Source organism: Helicoverpa zea, chromosome 9, assembly GCF_022581195.2.
Source record: "Helicoverpa zea isolate HzStark_Cry1AcR chromosome 9, ilHelZeax1.1, whole genome shotgun sequence".
Taxonomy (NCBI): domain Eukaryota; kingdom Metazoa; phylum Arthropoda; class Insecta; order Lepidoptera; family Noctuidae; genus Helicoverpa; species Helicoverpa zea.
This window is the reverse complement of record NC_061460.1, coordinates 487573-507936: the sequence shown is the minus strand read 5'-3', so window position 1 is coordinate 507936 and position 20364 is coordinate 487573. Positions and strand designations below refer to the sequence as shown.

Genomic DNA, 20364 nt, shown 5'->3' with positions numbered 1-20364 from the left:
TTATCATAATCGTACACAGTACATCGTACCTATCTCCATATAATAGGGACCTTCTTCACTAGTGTGCATAATTATACATTGGTGCATAAGATAAAACCCCAATGTTTTTTGTATTCAGTTTTTTTTTTAGACTTTATGAAATTTAACCAAGTGCTCTAAAATATCTTTTTTTGTTTCTTATCCCATGCACAAACAGCAATAAGTTAAATATTATAGATGAATCGACCGACATTTTGAGCACGACGTCGAGACAATAATATCCCACCCAAAACAAAAATGTGAAAGACTGCCAAGTTCGATAATATAGGAATGCTTCGCCTATAAAAGAAGTGAGATCTGAATAAGTACCAAGTTCCATACACATACCTCAGTTAAAAATAGTTACTTTTTAATGATGTTACTTGGCAAGTTTTCACACACCTTGTTATAAACCTACTAAACGCAACAAACAAACTAAACAACAAACTAAAATGAATCAAGTATTTAATTTTCTATTAAAACTTTCCAAGTAACATCATTAAAAAGTAACTATTTTTAACTGAGGTATGTGTATGGAACTTGGTACTTATTCAGATCTCACTTCTTTTATAAGCGAAGCATTCCCATATTATCGAACTTGGCAGTCTTTCACATTTTTGTTTTGGGTGGGATTTCATTTATTTTTGTAAGGTTGTTTATTTTATTTTTTTCTTATGATGAAGTTAGTTAAAGAAATGTCTCATTTATACTATCTTTCAGATTTTTTAATATGCACTATGTTTCTTACAAAGAAATGAACTAGACTAACTAAATGGACTAGATTTACCAACTGACTGACATGACATGTTATCATATATTATGTTCGTGGATCAAAGTTACACATTCGTTATTTTCGAAAGTGACTCACACTTGGCCGTTTTCAGATTTTTACTTTACTTTGACTAAATAAAAACCTTTGTAACGAATTTCAGATCGGTACGACCATTCGAAGATATATTATATAAATATAGATAAATTTAGTTCGTTTTAGTTCCTTTGGGGTATAAATTTACACCGGGTATAAAACACCTTCATTATTTTGAAACCGACTCACACTTGGCCATTTTCAGATTTTTCCCTTTACCTTGACATAAAGACCTACCTCCGTGCCAAATTTCAAGTCAATACGACCATTGGAAGTGGTCTAGGTTTTTGATGAGTGAGTCAGTCAGTCAGTCAGTGAGTGTATGGTAAAAATAGCGATTTTCTGACGTCAATATCTCAAGACCTACAATAGGTATATTAATGAAATTTTGTATTTTAGATAAGTGAGGGGGTCTCAATAGATACTAGAATTTTGATATGCGTAAATAAAATAGATTTTGAGTTACAGGGGGGTCGAATTTGGCCCGAAATGGTTCGTGTAATATTACCCACGGCCGGTGTGTCGCTTTTTTTGCTCGAACTTGGCGGACACACTGCCGTGTGTCTAGATATTACCCACGGCCGGTGTGTCGCTTTTTTTGCTCGAACTTGGCGGACACACTGCCGTGTGTCTAGATATTATCATGAAAATTAATTTAAATAATTATTCATAGGTTTACATTCGAATCCGTCTAGACCGATTTTCATGGAAATTCATTATAATTTTGTTAATTAATATTTTGTGCGGGCGTTAATTGAAGTTATCTCAGGTTAATCATGGCGCCAGAAGTTGACGTTTCGGTTTATTTAATGTTCCTGATTTATATTAATACTAGCTGGTGCCCGCGACTTCGTCTGCGCAGGTTTAGTATTTCGAACAATATGTTTACAAATTGTAGCCTATGTGTTATTCTGATGTATAAGCTATATTATTGTAAAGTTTCATTAAAATCCATTTAGTAGTTTTTGCGTGAAAGAGTAACAAACATCCATACATACAAACTTTCGCGTTTATAATATTAGTAGGATTGCCCGGAATATTATCACCGTTTCGTACTCTTTTATTAATATCCCTATTTTAATTCCGCTCAATGGCAGACGTTTCTATATTGTTTTGTGGTTGAAAGTAAAAGTAATAATCGTCATTTATAATGATTTTTTATCGATGATAAAGTCAAAACCAAAATTATCGTACATTAATTCACAAATAATTACAAGCTTAAATTAAATCAATTGCAGAAATAAGTTACCAGTAAAGTTACAAAGTATATTTCCTGTTGCTAAGAAAAACTCCGCCAACAGGCAACTTTTCACAAAAAAATAAACCAAAGAACCCACCTGAAAATAAACAAGCCTACACCTCAAACGAACTCATTCGTGCGAACTCCAACGTTCCTCATTACGTAGCCGAGTCTGCGTTCATTACGCGACGCATCATCCTCTGCGCGATCGGTTCAGGATTAAAAGATAGAAAAGGTGAAAAATTACGGGACGCACCGGCGGAGATTACTAGCTGGATTACCTCCGTGTCATTTATCAACTTCATCTCGGAGTTGTTGGAGTTAGGGCTCATTGTGGTACCAAGTAGAAGCGGTCGCGATATTTTAGAAAATTTAGGTTTCAGTATGTGTAATTGAATTGGTTTTACAGCAGTTAGTTATTCCTATGGGGCAGCTCAGTCGTTTCACCTGCGTTGGTCGATAAAATATGGATTATAAAAGTTGTGAAAAACCTTCGCAAGCTGATAAATCAGGTAAGATGGTAGTTTGTTAAGTATTTTTTTGCTTTTGAACAATATTTCTACACCAAAGCCCTTGTAGGTATAAGGCACAAATGTAAATGCGGACAACTTACGAAAGAATAATGTAATTTTAATTATAGCGAGTAATACAAAAAATTGGTGACAAAAATAACGTTTTTCCAATTATTTTAATATTGAAAATCACTCATAACTTGCACTACACACCAAAGCCAGTGTGACAGTGACGCTAGGGCGCGCAAACATCCCGATAACTAATACTTGGTCTGGAATATTTGGCACCAAGAAAAACTATCTTCACACATTTTTGTACACTGTTTGTTACTTAGAATTATATTTATAGCAATACAGAATATAGTTTGAACGCCTACATTCAGTGTAGAGGTGAAAGTAAGACCCTAATTTTCAGGTATTTTGTATCCGATAAGTAAGTACATATTGTTTTCTGTTTCTGCTTAACTATGGTGTGGTCAGCTTCGCATACATCTGATTACCAGTGCTTTACATGGAGCGACTGCCTATCTGCGTCCTCAACCCGTCATCTGGACAAACCGATATCCTTCAGTATAAATGGTTGTTAGTCAGAGTTTTAGGCTTTTGACAAGGTACTCGTTACGGCGATATACATATTAATTTTTCTTTCCACAATGTTTTGACTGCTTTTACAATAGCTTACAGCTACGAACAAAACGATATAGCAGAGCACAGTAACTGCGGTAGGATTTTAATTGTTTTATTTTGAATAGTAGCATGGTTGGTATATAATTTATCCCAGTTGATATAAGAAATGATTTCCTCATGATCTGAAGTTGCCTACTTACAGAAAAATCGATGATCATATTGCGTAAAATAAACAATATTTTTTTAGAATTCAATTTCTGATTTGTTTGACGTAAGCAGCTTTGTATATTTCATCGAACTTTCTCCAGGAATTTGTTAATAATACAAATGATTATTTTGTCAGAATTAATTTTCTTGGTATTGGTAATTTATATAAGACGTTGAAGTACTCGCTGAAAGCCTGTTGTTTAATTTGAAACTGCAAATATTTAGCTGGCAGTCGTTACGGGTGGTCAGAAGCCAGTAAGTCTGACACCAGTCTAACCAAAGGGTATCGGGTTGCCCGGGTAACTGGGTTGAGGAGGTCAGATAGGCAGTCGGTTCTTGTAAAGCACTGGTACTCAGCTGAATCCGGTTAGACTGGAAGCCGACCCCAACATAGTTTGGGAAAAGGCTCGGAGGATGATGATGAAATATTTAGCTGGAAACGGAAATTGAAAAATACAAAATGGTTATTTTTTTCGTGCTCGGGCAATTATGTTCGAATGAAAATGTAGCTTCTGCCTACAATATGTCCATTTACTACATATGCCTCAGAGTTACATTCTCCTTGTTAAGAAAACTTTATTGGTTGTCTAAAAACACTTCTTTGCTCGGCTTTGGTAGAGAAACAACATACATGTATTCTCATTAAAGAATAATTAACGTTGAAGAACGGGACGTTCGTTATTTTTTTCGAAGCACTAGGTACTTATATGTCAAAGTTTGTGCTTCGGCAGTATAAACAAAATATATTTTTAAATATAATAAAGTTAATATTTACTCTGTGCCAGACTTATGTCAATATGAAGAGGTTATCGACGAGTTCGTTAGTTTTAGTATATTTAAGTAAAAATCCTGTAGCGACAGCGAAACAAACATGAGTAAATAATAAATTTATTTATTATTATAACATTATTATTATTATAAACAAACATGTTTGTTTCGCTGTCGCTACAGGATTTTTACAAATAATGTCGGGACACCTTTTTCACACACGTTTTTTTTTTTTATGGTAACCATGGTAAGTTATTTATTAACTTGTGTTATGGGTGCTAACACAACTGATAAACTACATATAGCTACATATATACATAATTACTAAAAAACTAAACACATATCATAACACTCATCACACAAATGTCGACCGAACCGGGAATCGAACCCGGGACCTCAGGTTCGGCGGTCCGGCATGATGACCATTGCGCCATCGAGGTCGTCAATAATAAGTAATTTTGTATTTTAATATTTTTTTAGGATTTCCTTTTATATCGCGTGTTAATATAATAGCTAAATAACGTTAAATTAATTATGAAACAAATAACAAACATTGCAGTATCAGTCATTGCCCTAATCGTGTTATCATAGATAAGTCTGTAACAACTTTATAATTGTCAGGTTCTTAGGCCTTTACGTTTGCAATTTCTTTTGTGCAGCCATAATTACAGAAATAAATAAAAAGAATTGTGAAAAAAACCGTTGTACATAACTGTCTGTATCCCGTATGTATTTACTGTTTAACCGTTGTACATAACTGTCTGTATCCCGTATGTATTTACTGTTTAACCGTTGTACATAACTGTCTGTATCCCGTATGTATTTACTGTTTAACCGTTGTACATAACTGTCTGTATCCCGTATGTATTTACTGTTTAACCGTTGTACATAACTGTCTGTATCCCGTATGTATTTACTGTTTAACCGTTGTACATAACTGTCTGTATCCCGTATGTATTTACTGTTTAACCGTTGTACATAACTGTCTGTATCCCGTATGTATTTACTGTTTAACCGTTGTACATAACTGTCTGTATCCCGTATGTATTTACTGTTTAACCGTTGTACATAACTGTCTGTATCCCGTATGTATTTACTGTTTAACCGTTGTACATAACTGTCTGTATCCCGTATGTATTTACTGTTTAACCGTTGTACATAACTGTCTGTATCCCGTATGTATTTACTGTTTAACCGTTGTACATAACTGTCTGTATCCCGTATGTATTTACTGTTTAACCGTTGTACATAACTGTCTGTATCCCGTATGTATTTACTGTTTAACCGTTGTACATAACTGTCTGTATCCCGTATGTATTTACTGTTTAGTGTGCAATAAAGAAAAACAATAAGAAAAAAACACAATTTTTAAGCTATGTTTAAGAGTGATTTACATCAAGTGTTAACAGTTGCTGGTGAGCCTTTTAAGAAAACTGGCAAGTCCTGTCTTCCCAAATGAAATAAATACCTAAAATCCCTAAAATCAACTCAAAATGTACCAAACAATATACACTTACTATAACATAATATTAGTATTATTAAACAGCGACCATTCATCACGCATAACATGCATGTAACAAATGAACCGCGTCGTGTTAGCCCAACATAACATTATTAGCACTAAATCGAGCTTGTTCTATCGCTTCCTTTGCTACACGATCATTAATCAATAACATGATCATTTGTTATTGTGATTTTTGCGCATATAGCTTGAAACTTCAGTTTTCTTATATAGCTTTGGTATACCCGCACAAAATTATTGTACCGGTTGACTAACGGCGAGGTGGAATAATATGTCAAAAAAATTTTGATGTCAATAATTATAACATTTACATTCTTTCTTTATATGAGAAGAGGTATACCCGGCTCTGGTCTGGCATATGCGTAAACAATATGCTATAAAAACTGCATTTTTATACAAACAATAATTTAATCAGTATTTTTTTGCGAATGCTACGACCGCTAGCGACATCTATCGGTAGCAATTAAAACTGACAGCAGGTAACGAGAAACTCGTCATAATCCGAGCACCTTGTTATTTCCATTTTTTATATTTTCCATCGTAAAGCTGCTATCTTGATAGAATTGCAATAAAGTAAGGACTTTTTTTTAACTCCGCCTACATAAAAAGCAAAAGCAATTACTTCGGGTTATTTACAGAATCGGTGAATACTTTCCCAAGAGGGTGGTTTAATTTGGCAGTGATTTCTATAAATAAACTGTCGTCGGGTCCTTCCATTTACTAATTCTGAATAATGGTCATGGATCATTTGATTAGAGAGATCAAAAAAAACTGCAACGTATAACAACAAAATGACAATCAAACACTAATTTATATTCATACCTTTTTGTAAAGCAAACTGTCGAGTTCTTAACAACCCTTACACGTAATTTAATAAGCGCTTACTGCGCTGCCTCCAGAACAAACAAGCGCCAAAAGCGCTGTATTATCGGCGACGAATCACACCTTAGAACATTGAACCAACTGGATTCGTCAGCATAAATCTATGTACGAGAAATCACGGCCATACACTTGACGCGTACATCTAATTACAAGTATGTATGTGTTTTTTCGTAGAAGGACAAGACACGGCAATAATGGCGTCTCTCGTTTGTGAAATGTTCTAAGCTTCATATTTACCTTACATTGCAAGGTTCGCATATTTATTTTGACACCCTCGTCTTGCGATGACGTGAATAAACGAAAAGACGTGTTCTCGGAAGGTATTTCAGATTATCAAAATTAATGGGATTCTTAAAATAGGCTTTCGAAGAATTGTACATTTTAGGGGCTCGCTTTAGTTATCTATTTACTTCACTCACATCCTGAAAACATGAATGTTTTGATGATGGCTGTTTTTCCAGTCACCCAAAAACAGATCGTTTTGTGATGAAACTTTTCAGTAATCCACCAGATTACTATATTGCTTTATATTCGGTTTTAATAAGGTTGTGCCTGAATCTATTTGAAGTACTCGTTTTATGTGATAGAAAATGCAGAATTGAGGCATGTTTCCTTTCCTTGATATAAAGCTAAAACAAGAACATGTTAAAAGCCAAAGTTCATGTATAGTACGTCTAGAGAGTTTCACATAAGCCCATCAATATATACATAAGCAGTTTTTGTTCCTCGCCTGAAAGCCTGACGTTTGACGGCACTAAGCGGTTTACATGTAAATTATTTCACATGCCGAGAGCAAGCTTGTTAACTATAACAAGATCGGTATTCTGTCTGTACGCCTTGTTTGCTTCTTATGCCAGTTTTGAAGAAGTATCGAGACCGTGTTATATATTAAATTTCCCGTGGTACCAACTTCTTTCTTTATCTTCATCATCATCATCATCATTTTCCCAAACTATGTTCGGGTCGGCTTCCAGTCTAACTGAAAGACAGTTGAGTACCAGCATAAAGGTATGATATATTCTAATGAGTAAGTCGTTACTGCCAAGTTTCATCTAAATCTGTTTAGTAGTTTTTGTTTCAAAGAGTAACAAACATCTTACTGACCGTCCAAACTTAAATGAAATATTCAGTGATTATTGCAAAGTAATTTTGGGTATTTTAATTACTCAATCACTGCCATACGTAAGCAGATGTTTGTAAAATAATATTAACGAAATTAAACATCTCTAGATAAATATTTAATAACACCTAATGTCTTAGGTCCCGGATTGATAAAAAAAATATAGATAGGTATTCAATTGGTGATATCTTGCCATTTGTAAAGAAAAATTTACTCACAGACATAACTGTTGTTTTGTCTGTACTTTTCGTATACAAATAATTAATTATTGTATCTTAATATAGCATCATTATATTGTGAGACATAGCGGGAGCAACAACGCAATCATTGCATAGCTATAGAAAATAGGTAAGACAATAGGTACTTCATTTATACTCTATTGATACAAAATTATAACATACCACTTTTTTTCTAACGACGCCAAAAATCATCAAATGTCCCGCTGTGGGTTAGAAGCGGTGAGGGAGTGTCAGACTCTTACTGACTAACCGTCGCGCGTCGTGTTCGTGTTAGGTAGTGGTAACATACCATTAAATTCCATTCGCGATTTCACCTGCGTTGGCCGATCATCGGCCGTCAGTTAGTCTGTTGGGTTTCCCGGTTTTCCTATGTAATGAGTGAGTTATTGTCATTATGATATTAAGTAGCTATAATTAGGTAAATTCTTGATATAGTACCTACTTTCAATGCCTTACTCTACTATACTACTATAATAAAGAGGAAACATTGTTTGTGTGTACCGTAAAGGCTCTGAAATTGCTGAGTCAATTTTAAAAATTACTTAAAAGGAAAGCTACACTCTTCTTAGTAACGTAGTCACGGAGGAGAAAAGACTAGCGGAGATGCCCTAACGAAAAATCTCCTAACAAAGCAGCGCGCCAAAATTCGGGTGAGCGGGGGACGAGGAACGTTACTGTCTCCACCCGTGCTCCACCCTTATACGCCTTTTATGGGAAGCCACCCATTTTTTGTAAATCCATCTAGCGTGGAATAGGATGATTAAAATCTAACCCTAAACTAACATCGACCACTAGTGACATACTCAAAAGTAAAGTAAATACTCAAAATTAATAATTCTTTTAAAATAGTATTCATTTGAAATGAACGAAGAAAAAGAGAGAGATAAAAAAGTTAGAAAATTAATTGTTATATAAGTATTATTTTGTGCAGAGAACTTGCCCCACAACAATTTATTTACTCCTCCAGAAATGAAATAGGTATCTAGGAACCATTAAACGGAGACTCGATGAAAAATCATTTTTATTCACCACGGGTCTAAAATACCCCCACGGTGTAATTTAAGTATCAACTTATGGCATTGTGTTAGTTCGTCTACTAGCCACTATGGCATCACAAGCACGAAAATTCGTTCTATTTGTTCTAGAACCGTGCTGCGATGACTGTTGTTATTTTCGATGTTGCCACATTACGAAATTCACCAAGAAAAATGGGAATTAAAATTATAGGGACAGTGTTTATCAAATTAGAGTTTTCACAACTGTATCATAACGGCGCATCCACTAAATAAGTAGCAGACTTTATGTGAGTCGGATGTTGCTCTGAGTAAAGGTACATTCAAAAAGTATGTACGGCAAGAGAGATATACATACCTATGTAAAACATTGCTGATCTATTCTAATATTATAAAGAGGAAAACTTTGTTTGTTTGTTTGGTTGTAATGGATAAACTCAAAAACTACTGGACCGATTTTAAATATTCTTTCACCATTAGAAAGCTATATTATCTGCAAGTAACATAGGCTATATTTTATCCCGGTGCGGGCAGTAGCTCCCACGGTACGCGGGTGAAACCGCGGGAAAACGGCTAGTGATGAATATAAATAAATATACATAGTTAGAGTTATGATTAATTTTAAGATAATTGCAGCTTTTTTAAATAAGACCTTTTTTAAGAATGGGTGATTGCATTTTCGATGTCTGGTAGCACTTAATTTTGTAACGGGTCTCTCTGTCTTGATGAACACAATTTTACTTCAAATATACGTAAGTCGACTACTTACCGAAAGATGGTGTTTTTATAATATTCAATTTTCATGATAATATATCATATGTTTTGGTTTGTAAATAATCTATAAAAAAACTTGTAGGATGCAAGGAAAAATGAAGCTGCTTTTTAAGGCAAAAATTGGTACCAATAATATACATTGATACAAGATTGATACGAAAATAATACAAATTCACTTAGAGGTTCTAGAAATGCAGCTATTCGACGACAGATGTCTCTAGCAAAAAATTTGTTTTAAAGCTAAAATATTACTTACACGTGAAATATTATCCTATGGTATGTTTGAGTTTGGATCCTGAGAAATTTCTACAATTAATGATAGCGCATTTCATCGTTTTAATCGAGTAACAAATAAAATCTGTTGAAATTGTGGTAAAAATACAACCATGACAAGATGTCAGTTTGATGTAAAGGACGGTATATGGGCGGTGTCCAGCCACGCCTGCCGTGACGTAGTCGTGACGTATTTGACCTACCTGAAGGCGCGTGACCTACCTGCGTTAGGGCATCTCCGCTAGTCTTTTCTCCTTCGTGAACGTAGTCTATATTTTATTCCAGTTTGAAAAGCAGTTCCCACGGGACGTGGGTGAAAACGCGGGAAAACGGTTAGTTTAAATATAAAATTGCATTTTGGACTTTAAGAATAAATAGGTACCTATGTTTTCCGGGCAAAGAGGTCAAATAAATCCTATTCATGATAATGTTTATCAAAATAGCATTATTATCTGTTCAAAATATGAAATACTGAAGATAGGTATTAATTAATGATAACGGCTTGCAGACTACAGGCTAAATGACCTGGCAACAAATCGAAATAAATTGAATATCTCCGGTCTTCAATTGGATATTACAAGAATGACCAAATTCTGTAATAATTACATCACTGAAAGACCCCACCACAATTTCAACTGGGTTTTGAACTAAGAACCGCATGATAAATGCAGCAAAATTATGCATGGTTGTATTTTCATTACGTTTTCCATAAACAATTCATGCCGACTGATTTGTATTTTGTATCACTCAAGACACATCAGGTACGTAATCTTAAAATGTACTAAGATTGAACAGAACCTATAAAGTAGATAATATTTTGATTTCAAGTAGATAAACAGTGTAGCTGATGTCTTAACCTATTGATAAATTGAATGAAAGACAATACCGGTTGTTATTATAAACTATACATAACTAATACAGATAGCTAGAATTAAATTGATTACCACACAGCTCTAGATTAGTTTAGCATTTATCTTTCAATAGTTAACATTATACATATGTCACGAAGATCGAAACAACAAATTAATGACTTGTTTGTCACTGTTTATCGCGTTCTCAATAGTAATTTAACTTACTCTATATAAAACGAGGTTAATACTAAAATCAATTAGTTCTCAAACAGCATCCGACAAACCGACACCATGGCCCGGGACTTAACTGACAAAGTTGTTGTGATAACCGGCGGAGCAGAGGGCATCGGTTACGAAATTGCCGACAATTATCTTCAAAAAGGGGCCAAAATCACCATCCTTCTCGACATAAACGAAACTCTCGGTGCTGAAGCTGTAAAGAAACTTACAGCTAAACATGGAAACAACAAGGCAGCGTTCCTCAGGTGCGATGTCACAGAAGACATGAAAACCGTTTCCAAGTGGATTTTTGACAGCTACAAAGTGGACATTCTCGTCAACAACGCTGGGATACTCAACGATCGTGCAGTCAAGAAAACTATCGACATCAACGTCACTGCAGTTGCTGAGTGGGGATTAACCTTCTGGGACCACATGAGGAAAGACAAAGGAGGAAATGGTGGTACGATCATCAACCTAGCTTCAATATACGGCTACAGAGTAGACCAGTTCCTGCCAGTATACCAAGCTTCGAAGTTCGCGGTTATGGGATTCACGAAGTCTTTGGGACATGTAGCCAACTTTGAAAGGACTGGTGTGCGAGTAATAGCCATATGTCCTGGTTTTACTGAAACTAAGTTGACCGATCAGCCTGCCACGTGGGAAATGGGCCAAGACAATGAGTTCGGCAAGTTCCTCAAAGCACAACTATGGCAGAAAGTGGAAGCTGTGGGTAAAGCTGCCGTGGACATCTACCAGAAGGCCAACAGTGGAACCGCTTGGCTCATTGAAGGTGGAAAGCCCATAGTAGAAGTGGCTAAATAATGTGTCTAACATTTACTAACTTATACTTTGTTAAATAGGTGTCATAATTTATTAAAGTTCGTTTTGCTTACATGTGTTTTCTTTCAAATTATTATATCTCAATTATCTAAACATCGACCGTATATATCTATAGATAAAATATTAATTAATGGCTATCATAGAGATATTTCGGCATCTAGTTGTGATTGTTGGAATATATTTAAGTACTGTGAGTACAAAATACCATGCACGACAACAGTGTTATGTAAACTATTTTGTTTGTGCGTTAGATTCCAGACAGTGCAAGGACTACATAAACACAAATGTTATTGTTATAAAATCAATAATTATTATCAGATTAGATAGCATCAGATGATTGAGAGTATATAAAGGTTATATGTAAATACCTGTTACCTCAGTTCAGCATTATAGTCAGTGCACAGCACATCTAATATCATATTAACGTTAACTACGAAATGGAACGAGAACCAAACGATAAAGTGATAGTTATTACCGGTGGTGCAAAAGGCATAGGGTTCGAAATTGCAGACCATTTTTTAGAATGTGGAGCCAAAACTTTGATCCTTTTAGACAACAGTGAAGCAGCCGGCGTTACAGCTGCCCAAACACTAAATAAAAAATATGGAAAAGATAAAGTAGTTTTCATACAATGTGATATAACAAAGGATTTGGAAAAAGTCAGCAGTCATATTTTCGAAAAATACGAAGTTGATGTTTTAATAAATAATGCAGGAGTACTCGATGAGAGTGATCTCAGGAAGACGATAGAAATCAACTGCATAGCTTTAATAGAATGGAGCATGAAGTTCTTCGAGCACTGGAGAGTCGACCAGGGAGGTCGAGGTGGTACTATCTTCAATGTAGCTTCAATTTATGGATTCGAATATAATCCCTTTGCGGTCTACTACAAAACCTCAAAACATGCAGTGTTAGGCTTTACCAGGTCATTGGGTCATCCTTTTAACTACAATATAACTGGTGTGAGAGTTATTGTCATCTGTCCAGGATTCACAGAAACTGCATTGTTAGCTGGTAAATCTTGGGAAATTCATAAGGAAGAGTTTCAAAAACAAATGGAAGAGAAAATAATAATGCAGAAACCAAAGGTAGTTGGTAAGGCTGCTGTGGAGATCTTTGGTGTGGCTGACAGTGGAACTGCGTGGGTAGCGGCAAATAATGAGCCTATCAAACTTGCACCAATGTGTTAGCTGCTATAATCAAGAAAGCATTTTTATAAAGTTCTTAAGTCTGGTCTGAGCCACCATAATATACCAGCGCGTTATCTGTCTGCACAATAAGATAAGATCGGCCGAAAGATAATATACATACATATATCGAATGAGGAACGATTACGAATAAAATCGCTAAACAATTGGTTGCTAGATTCCAGATTATTTCCTAAACCTAGAAATAAAATTGTGTTTTGACATTTTCTAAAAGCTTAATTAATAATTAAATTGATAACTGTTAACTACCCTGATCTCAAGAGAAAGCTCAGTCTAGAGAAGAATGGATTGGACAAAAGAGGAGGGGTGAATAATGTCTGAAGGTGAGCAGGGCAGTGCAGAAGACAATTATTTTAAGAATCAACATTTTTGCTATGTTGAGAACATACATATTGGAAACAAGGAGTTAACTAAGAAGGAGAATGTAAAATAGAGAAAAGCGTAGTTAATGTCCTCATCACACGTTGTCGTCTTATCGGCAGCCATTGTAGTTGCGCTCGATACGCTGATAAGATGTTATACACAAGTACATATATATTAGCGTATAGACCCACTACTTTTCTTCAGTATCTTTGTTAAGCGCAGTGCCGCAGTATATAATACTTAAATTCATACTAAACGTTAACTGAGAAATGGATCGAAACCCTAAAAACAAAGTGGTAGTGATAACTGGAGGCGCAGGGGGCATAGGGTATGAAATGGCGGACCAGTTTTTACAAAATGGAGCCAAAACTGTAATCCTTTTGGACATCACTGAAGCAGCCGGCGTTACAGCTGCCCGAACACTAAATGAAAAACATGGAACAGACAAAGCAGTTTTCATTAAATGTGATATAACAAAAGATTTGGAAAAAGTCAGCAGTGATATTTTCCAAAAATATGAAGTTGATGTTTTAATCAACAACGCGGGAATATTAGACGAGAGTGATCTCAGGAAGACGATAGAAATCAATTGTCTAGCTTTGATGGAATGGAGCATGAAGTTCTTCGAGCACTGGAGAGTCGACCAGGGAGGTCGAGGTGGCACAATCTTCAATGTATCTTCAATTTATGGATTCGAGTACAATCCTTGGCTAGTCTACTATAAAACTTCGAAACAAGCTGTATTGGGCTTTACCAGGTCATTGGGTCATCCTTTTAACTACAACATAACTGGTGTGAGAGTCATTGCCATCTGTCCTGGATTCACAAAAACTACAATATTGGAGGGCAAATCATGGGACATTCACGAAGCTGGTTTCAATAAAGTGATGGAAGATGTGGTAATGCAGGTACCAGAGGTAGTTGGCAAGGCCGCTGTAGAGATCTACGGTGTGGCTGACAGTGGAACTGTGTGGGTAGCGGCAAACAATGAACCCATCAAACTTGCTCCAATGTGTTAAAAAGAACTTTTAATAAACTAACTCTTCGAATGTAAAATGTAAATTCATATGCCCTAATGATGAATCTGTGGCAAAATAAAACTTTATAAATATTATATTATTTATTTACAAATAACTTTTTACAATATCTTAATAATAAATGTACATATACAACATACAACTAACTTATACTACTTATCTTTATACAAAACTAAAAATAGAGAACTAACTAAACTTTATTAAATCCTTATACTCTAGTCGTGTAACCTTTTACTGCCCACATATGTACTTGCATAAATATGTAGAAAATGATAGCAACACGACAATAACCCTTGACTTATGACCATCCTTACTATTAAGATAATGGGGAACTACCTCAGTTTCCTTGTCACACTTTTACTAGTAATCCGTACTTATCCATAGTTCAAGTCTGAGAAGAGATGTAATGCCATTTCCATGTGATTAATTATTTTTGCATTAGTGTATTATGTAAGGCAATTTATTTATTCAAATAATAACTGCACAAGAACTATAATTTGTTTCAACAGTAAGATGATTCTTATCTGCTGTATATGACAAAATTAAATAAATAGTGTCTGCTGCGCCTCGGCTGATAACATTATTATCTTATTGGATATGCCTATTATGAAACTTGTAACGAACGACATGTAGACATTAGTTACTAAATACTGCTAGTTTTTTTAGACAGTCTGCTCGTACCAAACACACAAAACATAGATACAAACTCACACGAATTTGGAGGTACCTTAAGCCTTAGAAGCAACTTGCTTACTTGAAGAAAGGCAGCTCGTAAAGAGAGAAAGCAAACCATTAACGAACGAATGCCACAAAAAATAACTAAGTACAACTAATTCTATCCGTCCAGCTAACTACCGTTCCATTTAAGGTACTGAATAATCTGCGCAAAGAAGTAAGAATTACATCTTATTATGCTCGTTGGTCCTGATTCCCGTATGTGTAAGTTGTTTCTAAGATCTAAGATCGTCCAAAAGATGTATCGAATTGGTTGCAAGATTCCAGGTTATTTCCTAAACCTGGAAATAAAATAGTTTTTTTTTTGTCGTTTCTATAATCTAAATTGATAAATCTATTTCAAATGATGAATTAAAATTCAACTTATTTTAGAAAAAGAACTGCATAATATAAAACAAAAACGTTAATAATACCTACTCTACAAAAAATAAGAATTATCAGATAAGATGTAATATGCATATAAATTAGCGAATATGACCACTTTTTACTTCAGTATCTTATTAAGTGCAGTGCCGCAGTATAATAATATGATACCCAAATTCATATTAAACTTTAACTGAAAATGGATCGAAACCCTAAAAACAAAGTGGTAGTGATAACTGGAGGCGCAGGGGGCATAGGGTATGAAATGGCGGACCAGTTTTTACAAAATGGAGTCAAAACTGTAATCCTTTTGGACATCACTGAAGCAGCCGGCGTTACAGCTGCCCAAACACTAAATGAAAAATATGGAAAAGATAAAGCAATTTTCATTAAATGTGATATAACAAAAGATTTGGAAAAAGTCAGCAGTGATATTTTCCAAAAATATGAAGTTGATGTTTTAATCAACAACGCGGGAATATTAGACGAGAGTGATCTCAGGAAGACGATGGAAATCAACTGCATAGCTTTGATGGAATGGAGCATGAAGTTCTTCGAGCACTGGAGAGTCGACCAGGGTGGTCGAGGTGGTACAATCTTCAATGTATCTTCAATTTGTGTATTAGAGTACAATTCTTGGCTACCCTACTATAAAACTTCGAAACATGCTGTATTGGGCTTTACCAGATCGCTTGGGCATCCGTTTAACTACAACATAACTGGTGTGAGAGTCGTTGCCGTCTGTCCGGGATTCACAAAAACTTCAATATTGGATGGCAAAATATGGGACATTCAAGAAGCTGGTTTCAAGAAACTGATGGCAGAAGCTGTGATGCAGGTACCAGAGGTAGTTGGTAAGGCCGCTGTAGAGATCTACGGTGTGGCGGACAGTGGAACTGTGTGGGTAGCGGCAAACAATGAGCCCATCAAACTTGCACCAATATGTTAAAAAGACGTCTGGATAAACTCTTCGTGTGTAATACATTCATCTCTATTGATGTAATGGCAAAATAAAAAAAATATTGAATCTTCAAAAGCTGATCGTTTAACCTTTTACTGACCACCTACGTACTTGCATAAATATTTAGAAAATGATAGCAGCTCAAGTATAACCCTTGACTTATGACCATCCTTACTATTAAGATAATGGGAAACTACCTCAATTTGTTTGACATAGGTACTAATACTATTAATCCGTAGTTATCTATGGTTCAAATCTGGAAAAGAATATAATGCAGTTTTATATGGTTGTTTTTTTGCAATTAAGTATATGTGAGGCAATTTATTTATTTAAATGATAATTGCACAAGAAGTTTAATTTGCTTTTACAATGAGATAATTCTTATCTGCTGTTTATAATGCCAAAATTAAATAAATAGCGTTTGCTGCACTTCGGCTGATATCATTATTATCTCATTGGATATACCTACTACGAAACTTTTGAGACGAAAGACATCAAAATTTAGGCATTACTTACTAAATACAACTAGTTTTTTTGTAGACTAACTACTAATACCTTGGAGAGGCGGTGAACATACTTTGAGTCTCACAGTTAGGCAAAGTATATGTTGTCGAGCTGCATAAAGAAAAGCTCAACAGCTCGTAAAGACAGAAAGCAAACCATTAACCAACAAATACCACAAAAAATAACTAAGTACAACTAATTAGTTAAACCTCAACATCCTTCAAGGCATTCTTCAAGAAACCGAAGAACCGTTTGTAGTTTATGTGACGTGTAATGAGGGGCATTGTATGACGACAGGTGGAGGGGGGGGGGAGCAGCTAAAAGCTTTGCAACATTAGTTCCTATCAACTGCGCTACAGACTTAGCGGACGTTGAGACATACGAGGGGAAAGTGGTTACAGCAAATGCAAGTATCCTTGCTTTTCATGTACTTACCTCTAGATATATTTCTTATTCGTCGTTGGAATTGAACTGATTTCTAATTATTTCAACTTCTGGTAAAAATGACACCGTACAAGGGCTTCACCAGGAGCTATTAGAATTGCAAAAACTATAAAAAAGTCGTTACTTCATTTAAATAAAGAATGACTCGAACTTTAGTCGATTCTATCGATCCCGCTAATTACCATTTAATTTGAGGTGATGATGATGATGATGTTCTCCTAGCCGATTATCGGCTACGGCGGCTGTTCTCATGTAAGGAGATTAGCCAGCTGCGCAGGACATATTATAGTGCACGAGCATTTGCGCAGACACAGGTGCACTCACTATTCCTTAACTCTCATAACCCGATGGGACGGCAATCCGACACGACCGGAAAGAGATCAGGCGCAGGACCGACATTTACGTGCTCTCCGATGCACGGGTGCCTGCCTCGTTGGTCTAGCTGTCGCAAGTGCGGCTGCTGAGCACGAGGTCTCGGGTTCGATTCCCGAGTCGGGCCGAAATCGCTTTGTGGGTTTTAGAAGACTTTCACATAGCAGCCCGGAGCCTGGAAGGTGGTGATTAATTTGAGGTACTGAATAGTCTGTAAAGAAGTAAGGATTACATCTTATTATGCTCGTTGGTCCCGATTCCCGTATGTGTAGTAAGTCTCGCATCGTAAACCGGCTGTTCCCACAAAGTTGTTCCTACACTTTTATTATTCTATGTTTGTGTGCCGCGGGATTTCCTCCCTAATACTGAAGTAACGCGAATTTAAAACATCGCAGCCATTAAGATCTTCCGGAGTGACTGCCGGTTAGTATGCTAACAATATGTAAAAATATGTATAGGAAAAATATGGGACAATACTTTGTTTGCTTTAAACACAAGCTATGTTGGTCTTGATGACAAGTCTGAGAACTGCTTGTATCCAGCATTGGTCAACAATGAAATAAATGGAGGTTATGACAGTGAGGGTTCTAATGACGGAAATTAAATGCGATATTTAACTAACACAAGCAACCCTAAACGCAAAACACAAAGCAAAACAAAAAAACAATTACCCCCTACAATTAATAAAACAAATTGCAGAAGACAGAAGCAATCTGAGCCGAAAGCTTTATTCAACAAATAAACAATCAGCAAAACAAAGAATGGGGAATAAATAAGGTTGCTTTAATCAGTGGGGCGATATATAAAGTTTATCTCGCCAGTTTGGTGGGCAAGTTCTCGTCTCTAATGAGCCCCGTGATAGATGTTCATTGGAGTTGGCAACACGGCCGGCCACGATTAAGGACCCCTAACGTCTATAGACGACGCTTATGGCACAATGTGTTTCATTTGTTTATTGGGACCCTGGAGCCCTTGAGACTTAGAGAAGACAATTGGAAAGGATTTTCTATTTCGATGAAGTGGTATTTTGTAACAATTTATCTATTTATACTCATCATTTGGTCGGCTCTGTTTCGAATATATTTTATATTCTTCCGTAAATCTCCTTATACCAACATTTTCAACAAGCAGCTTAAACCCGCAATACGACTGCAGTTATCTGTCATAGTCATACTACACCACATATAAGCCAGTCTATAGGTTTCAATAAATTCTTTTCCCGAAGCGGTCGACGGCAGCCCGACAGCGGCACGAAATGAGTTGACACCAGCCGCGAATTTGTGTTCGCAGTCAGCCTACAACGTGAAATAAACGCTATGTAAATGCTGCAAGGGATAAGATATTGGTTTCACTGCCGAATGTAAAAGAACCAGCTATACGGTTGTCATATATTTCACATGGTTGAAATCTTCATAGTTGTTTAGTTTCTCAAATGTTGACCACTTTAACCTTTTACTTTTAAATAATCTGAAGACAGAGCTGCGAGAATCTGGGTAGATACCCAGATAGATTTTTTTATTGCAAGATGTTCTATAGTTCGGCCATTCAGAGAATGCGTTCCTGACACGTCGCGATTGAACTGACGACGTAATAACATTCATTGATTATTGATATAATAATGTTGTTTTAATGCTCCTCAATTGTTAAAACGGTAAACAACCAGCAAAAATATTTTTATCGTAACTGCAACGCCATTGCAAAGTTACGTCGTCAGTTCAATCGCGACGTGTCAGGAACGCATTCTCTGAATGGCCGAACTATAGTTTTATTCAGTTTTTCTGTCAAGGTTAGCCTGTCTTAGAAAATTTTCAACGACTTGGATATGAATGACGGGAGTAGTGCAGTCGCTAAGACTACCAACTTGCGCCATCAGCCACTAAACATCAACCCGGATGACGGGCGTCAGTCTGTCCGTGACGTCACCAACGTGATTAATAATCTGTCACAGCTCAGTAACATGCTGTTACACCCACATGCTAAGCCCGCGTAGCACAAAAAACATCACTTTTCACCAGCGTACCAACAAAAATAGATCCTGCAACCCTAGGCTATGGTCCTCCAGTTAATGTATTCAGTAGACTTGCTCGTACCAGTGTTGAAAGCTCGAGTAATGTACAGGGAATCGTAAATTTCGTCGCGGATGTAAACTTATTCAGATATACTTTTCCCCGCGGATTTGTATGGGTTTAGACATTACCCTATTTTGGTTAAATTATGTTTGTAGTTTGAATGTTCTGAAATCGCCACATGGTAATGTAATTAATGCATCTCCTGGGTGTGATAGTTTTTGCTTTAGGTTTAAATGATAATGGGAACTTTTTCTTTGAAACTCAATTGTAAGGTTGTCATCAGGAGGTCATTAGCGCAATGAAAACAAATGAATAATGTAAGCGAAACAAAGCAG

At 36.1% G+C, this 20364-nt stretch overlaps 4 protein-coding genes across 4 annotated transcripts; all 4 read left to right on the top strand.

Annotated features, from left to right (window-relative positions):
- Positions 1-11058: 11058 nt before the first annotated feature.
- On the top strand, positions 11059-12025 carry LOC124633313 (15-hydroxyprostaglandin dehydrogenase [NAD(+)]-like). Its single transcript, XM_047168490.1, has one exon. It carries the CDS (start codon positions 11203-11205, stop codon positions 11953-11955), a length of 753 nt encoding a protein of 250 aa, XP_047024446.1. The 5' UTR covers positions 11059-11202; the 3' UTR covers positions 11956-12025.
- Positions 12026-12144: 119 nt separating this feature from the next.
- LOC124633314 (15-hydroxyprostaglandin dehydrogenase [NAD(+)]-like) lies at positions 12145-13212 on the top strand. The gene has a single exon (XM_047168491.1). It carries the CDS (start codon positions 12411-12413, stop codon positions 13161-13163), a length of 753 nt encoding a protein of 250 aa, XP_047024447.1. The 5' UTR covers positions 12145-12410; the 3' UTR covers positions 13164-13212.
- Positions 13213-13673: 461 nt separating this feature from the next.
- LOC124633315 (alcohol dehydrogenase-like) lies at positions 13674-14658 on the top strand. The gene has a single exon (XM_047168492.1). It carries the CDS (start codon positions 13814-13816, stop codon positions 14561-14563), a length of 750 nt encoding a protein of 249 aa, XP_047024448.1. The 5' UTR covers positions 13674-13813; the 3' UTR covers positions 14564-14658.
- A 942-nt stretch (positions 14659-15600) lies between these two features.
- LOC124633316 (15-hydroxyprostaglandin dehydrogenase [NAD(+)]-like) lies at positions 15601-16715 on the top strand. Its single transcript, XM_047168494.1, has one exon. The coding sequence runs from the start codon at positions 15879-15881 to the stop codon at positions 16626-16628; it is 750 nt and encodes a 249-aa protein (XP_047024450.1). The 5' UTR covers positions 15601-15878; the 3' UTR covers positions 16629-16715.
- The last annotated feature ends 3649 nt before the right edge of the window (positions 16716-20364 follow it).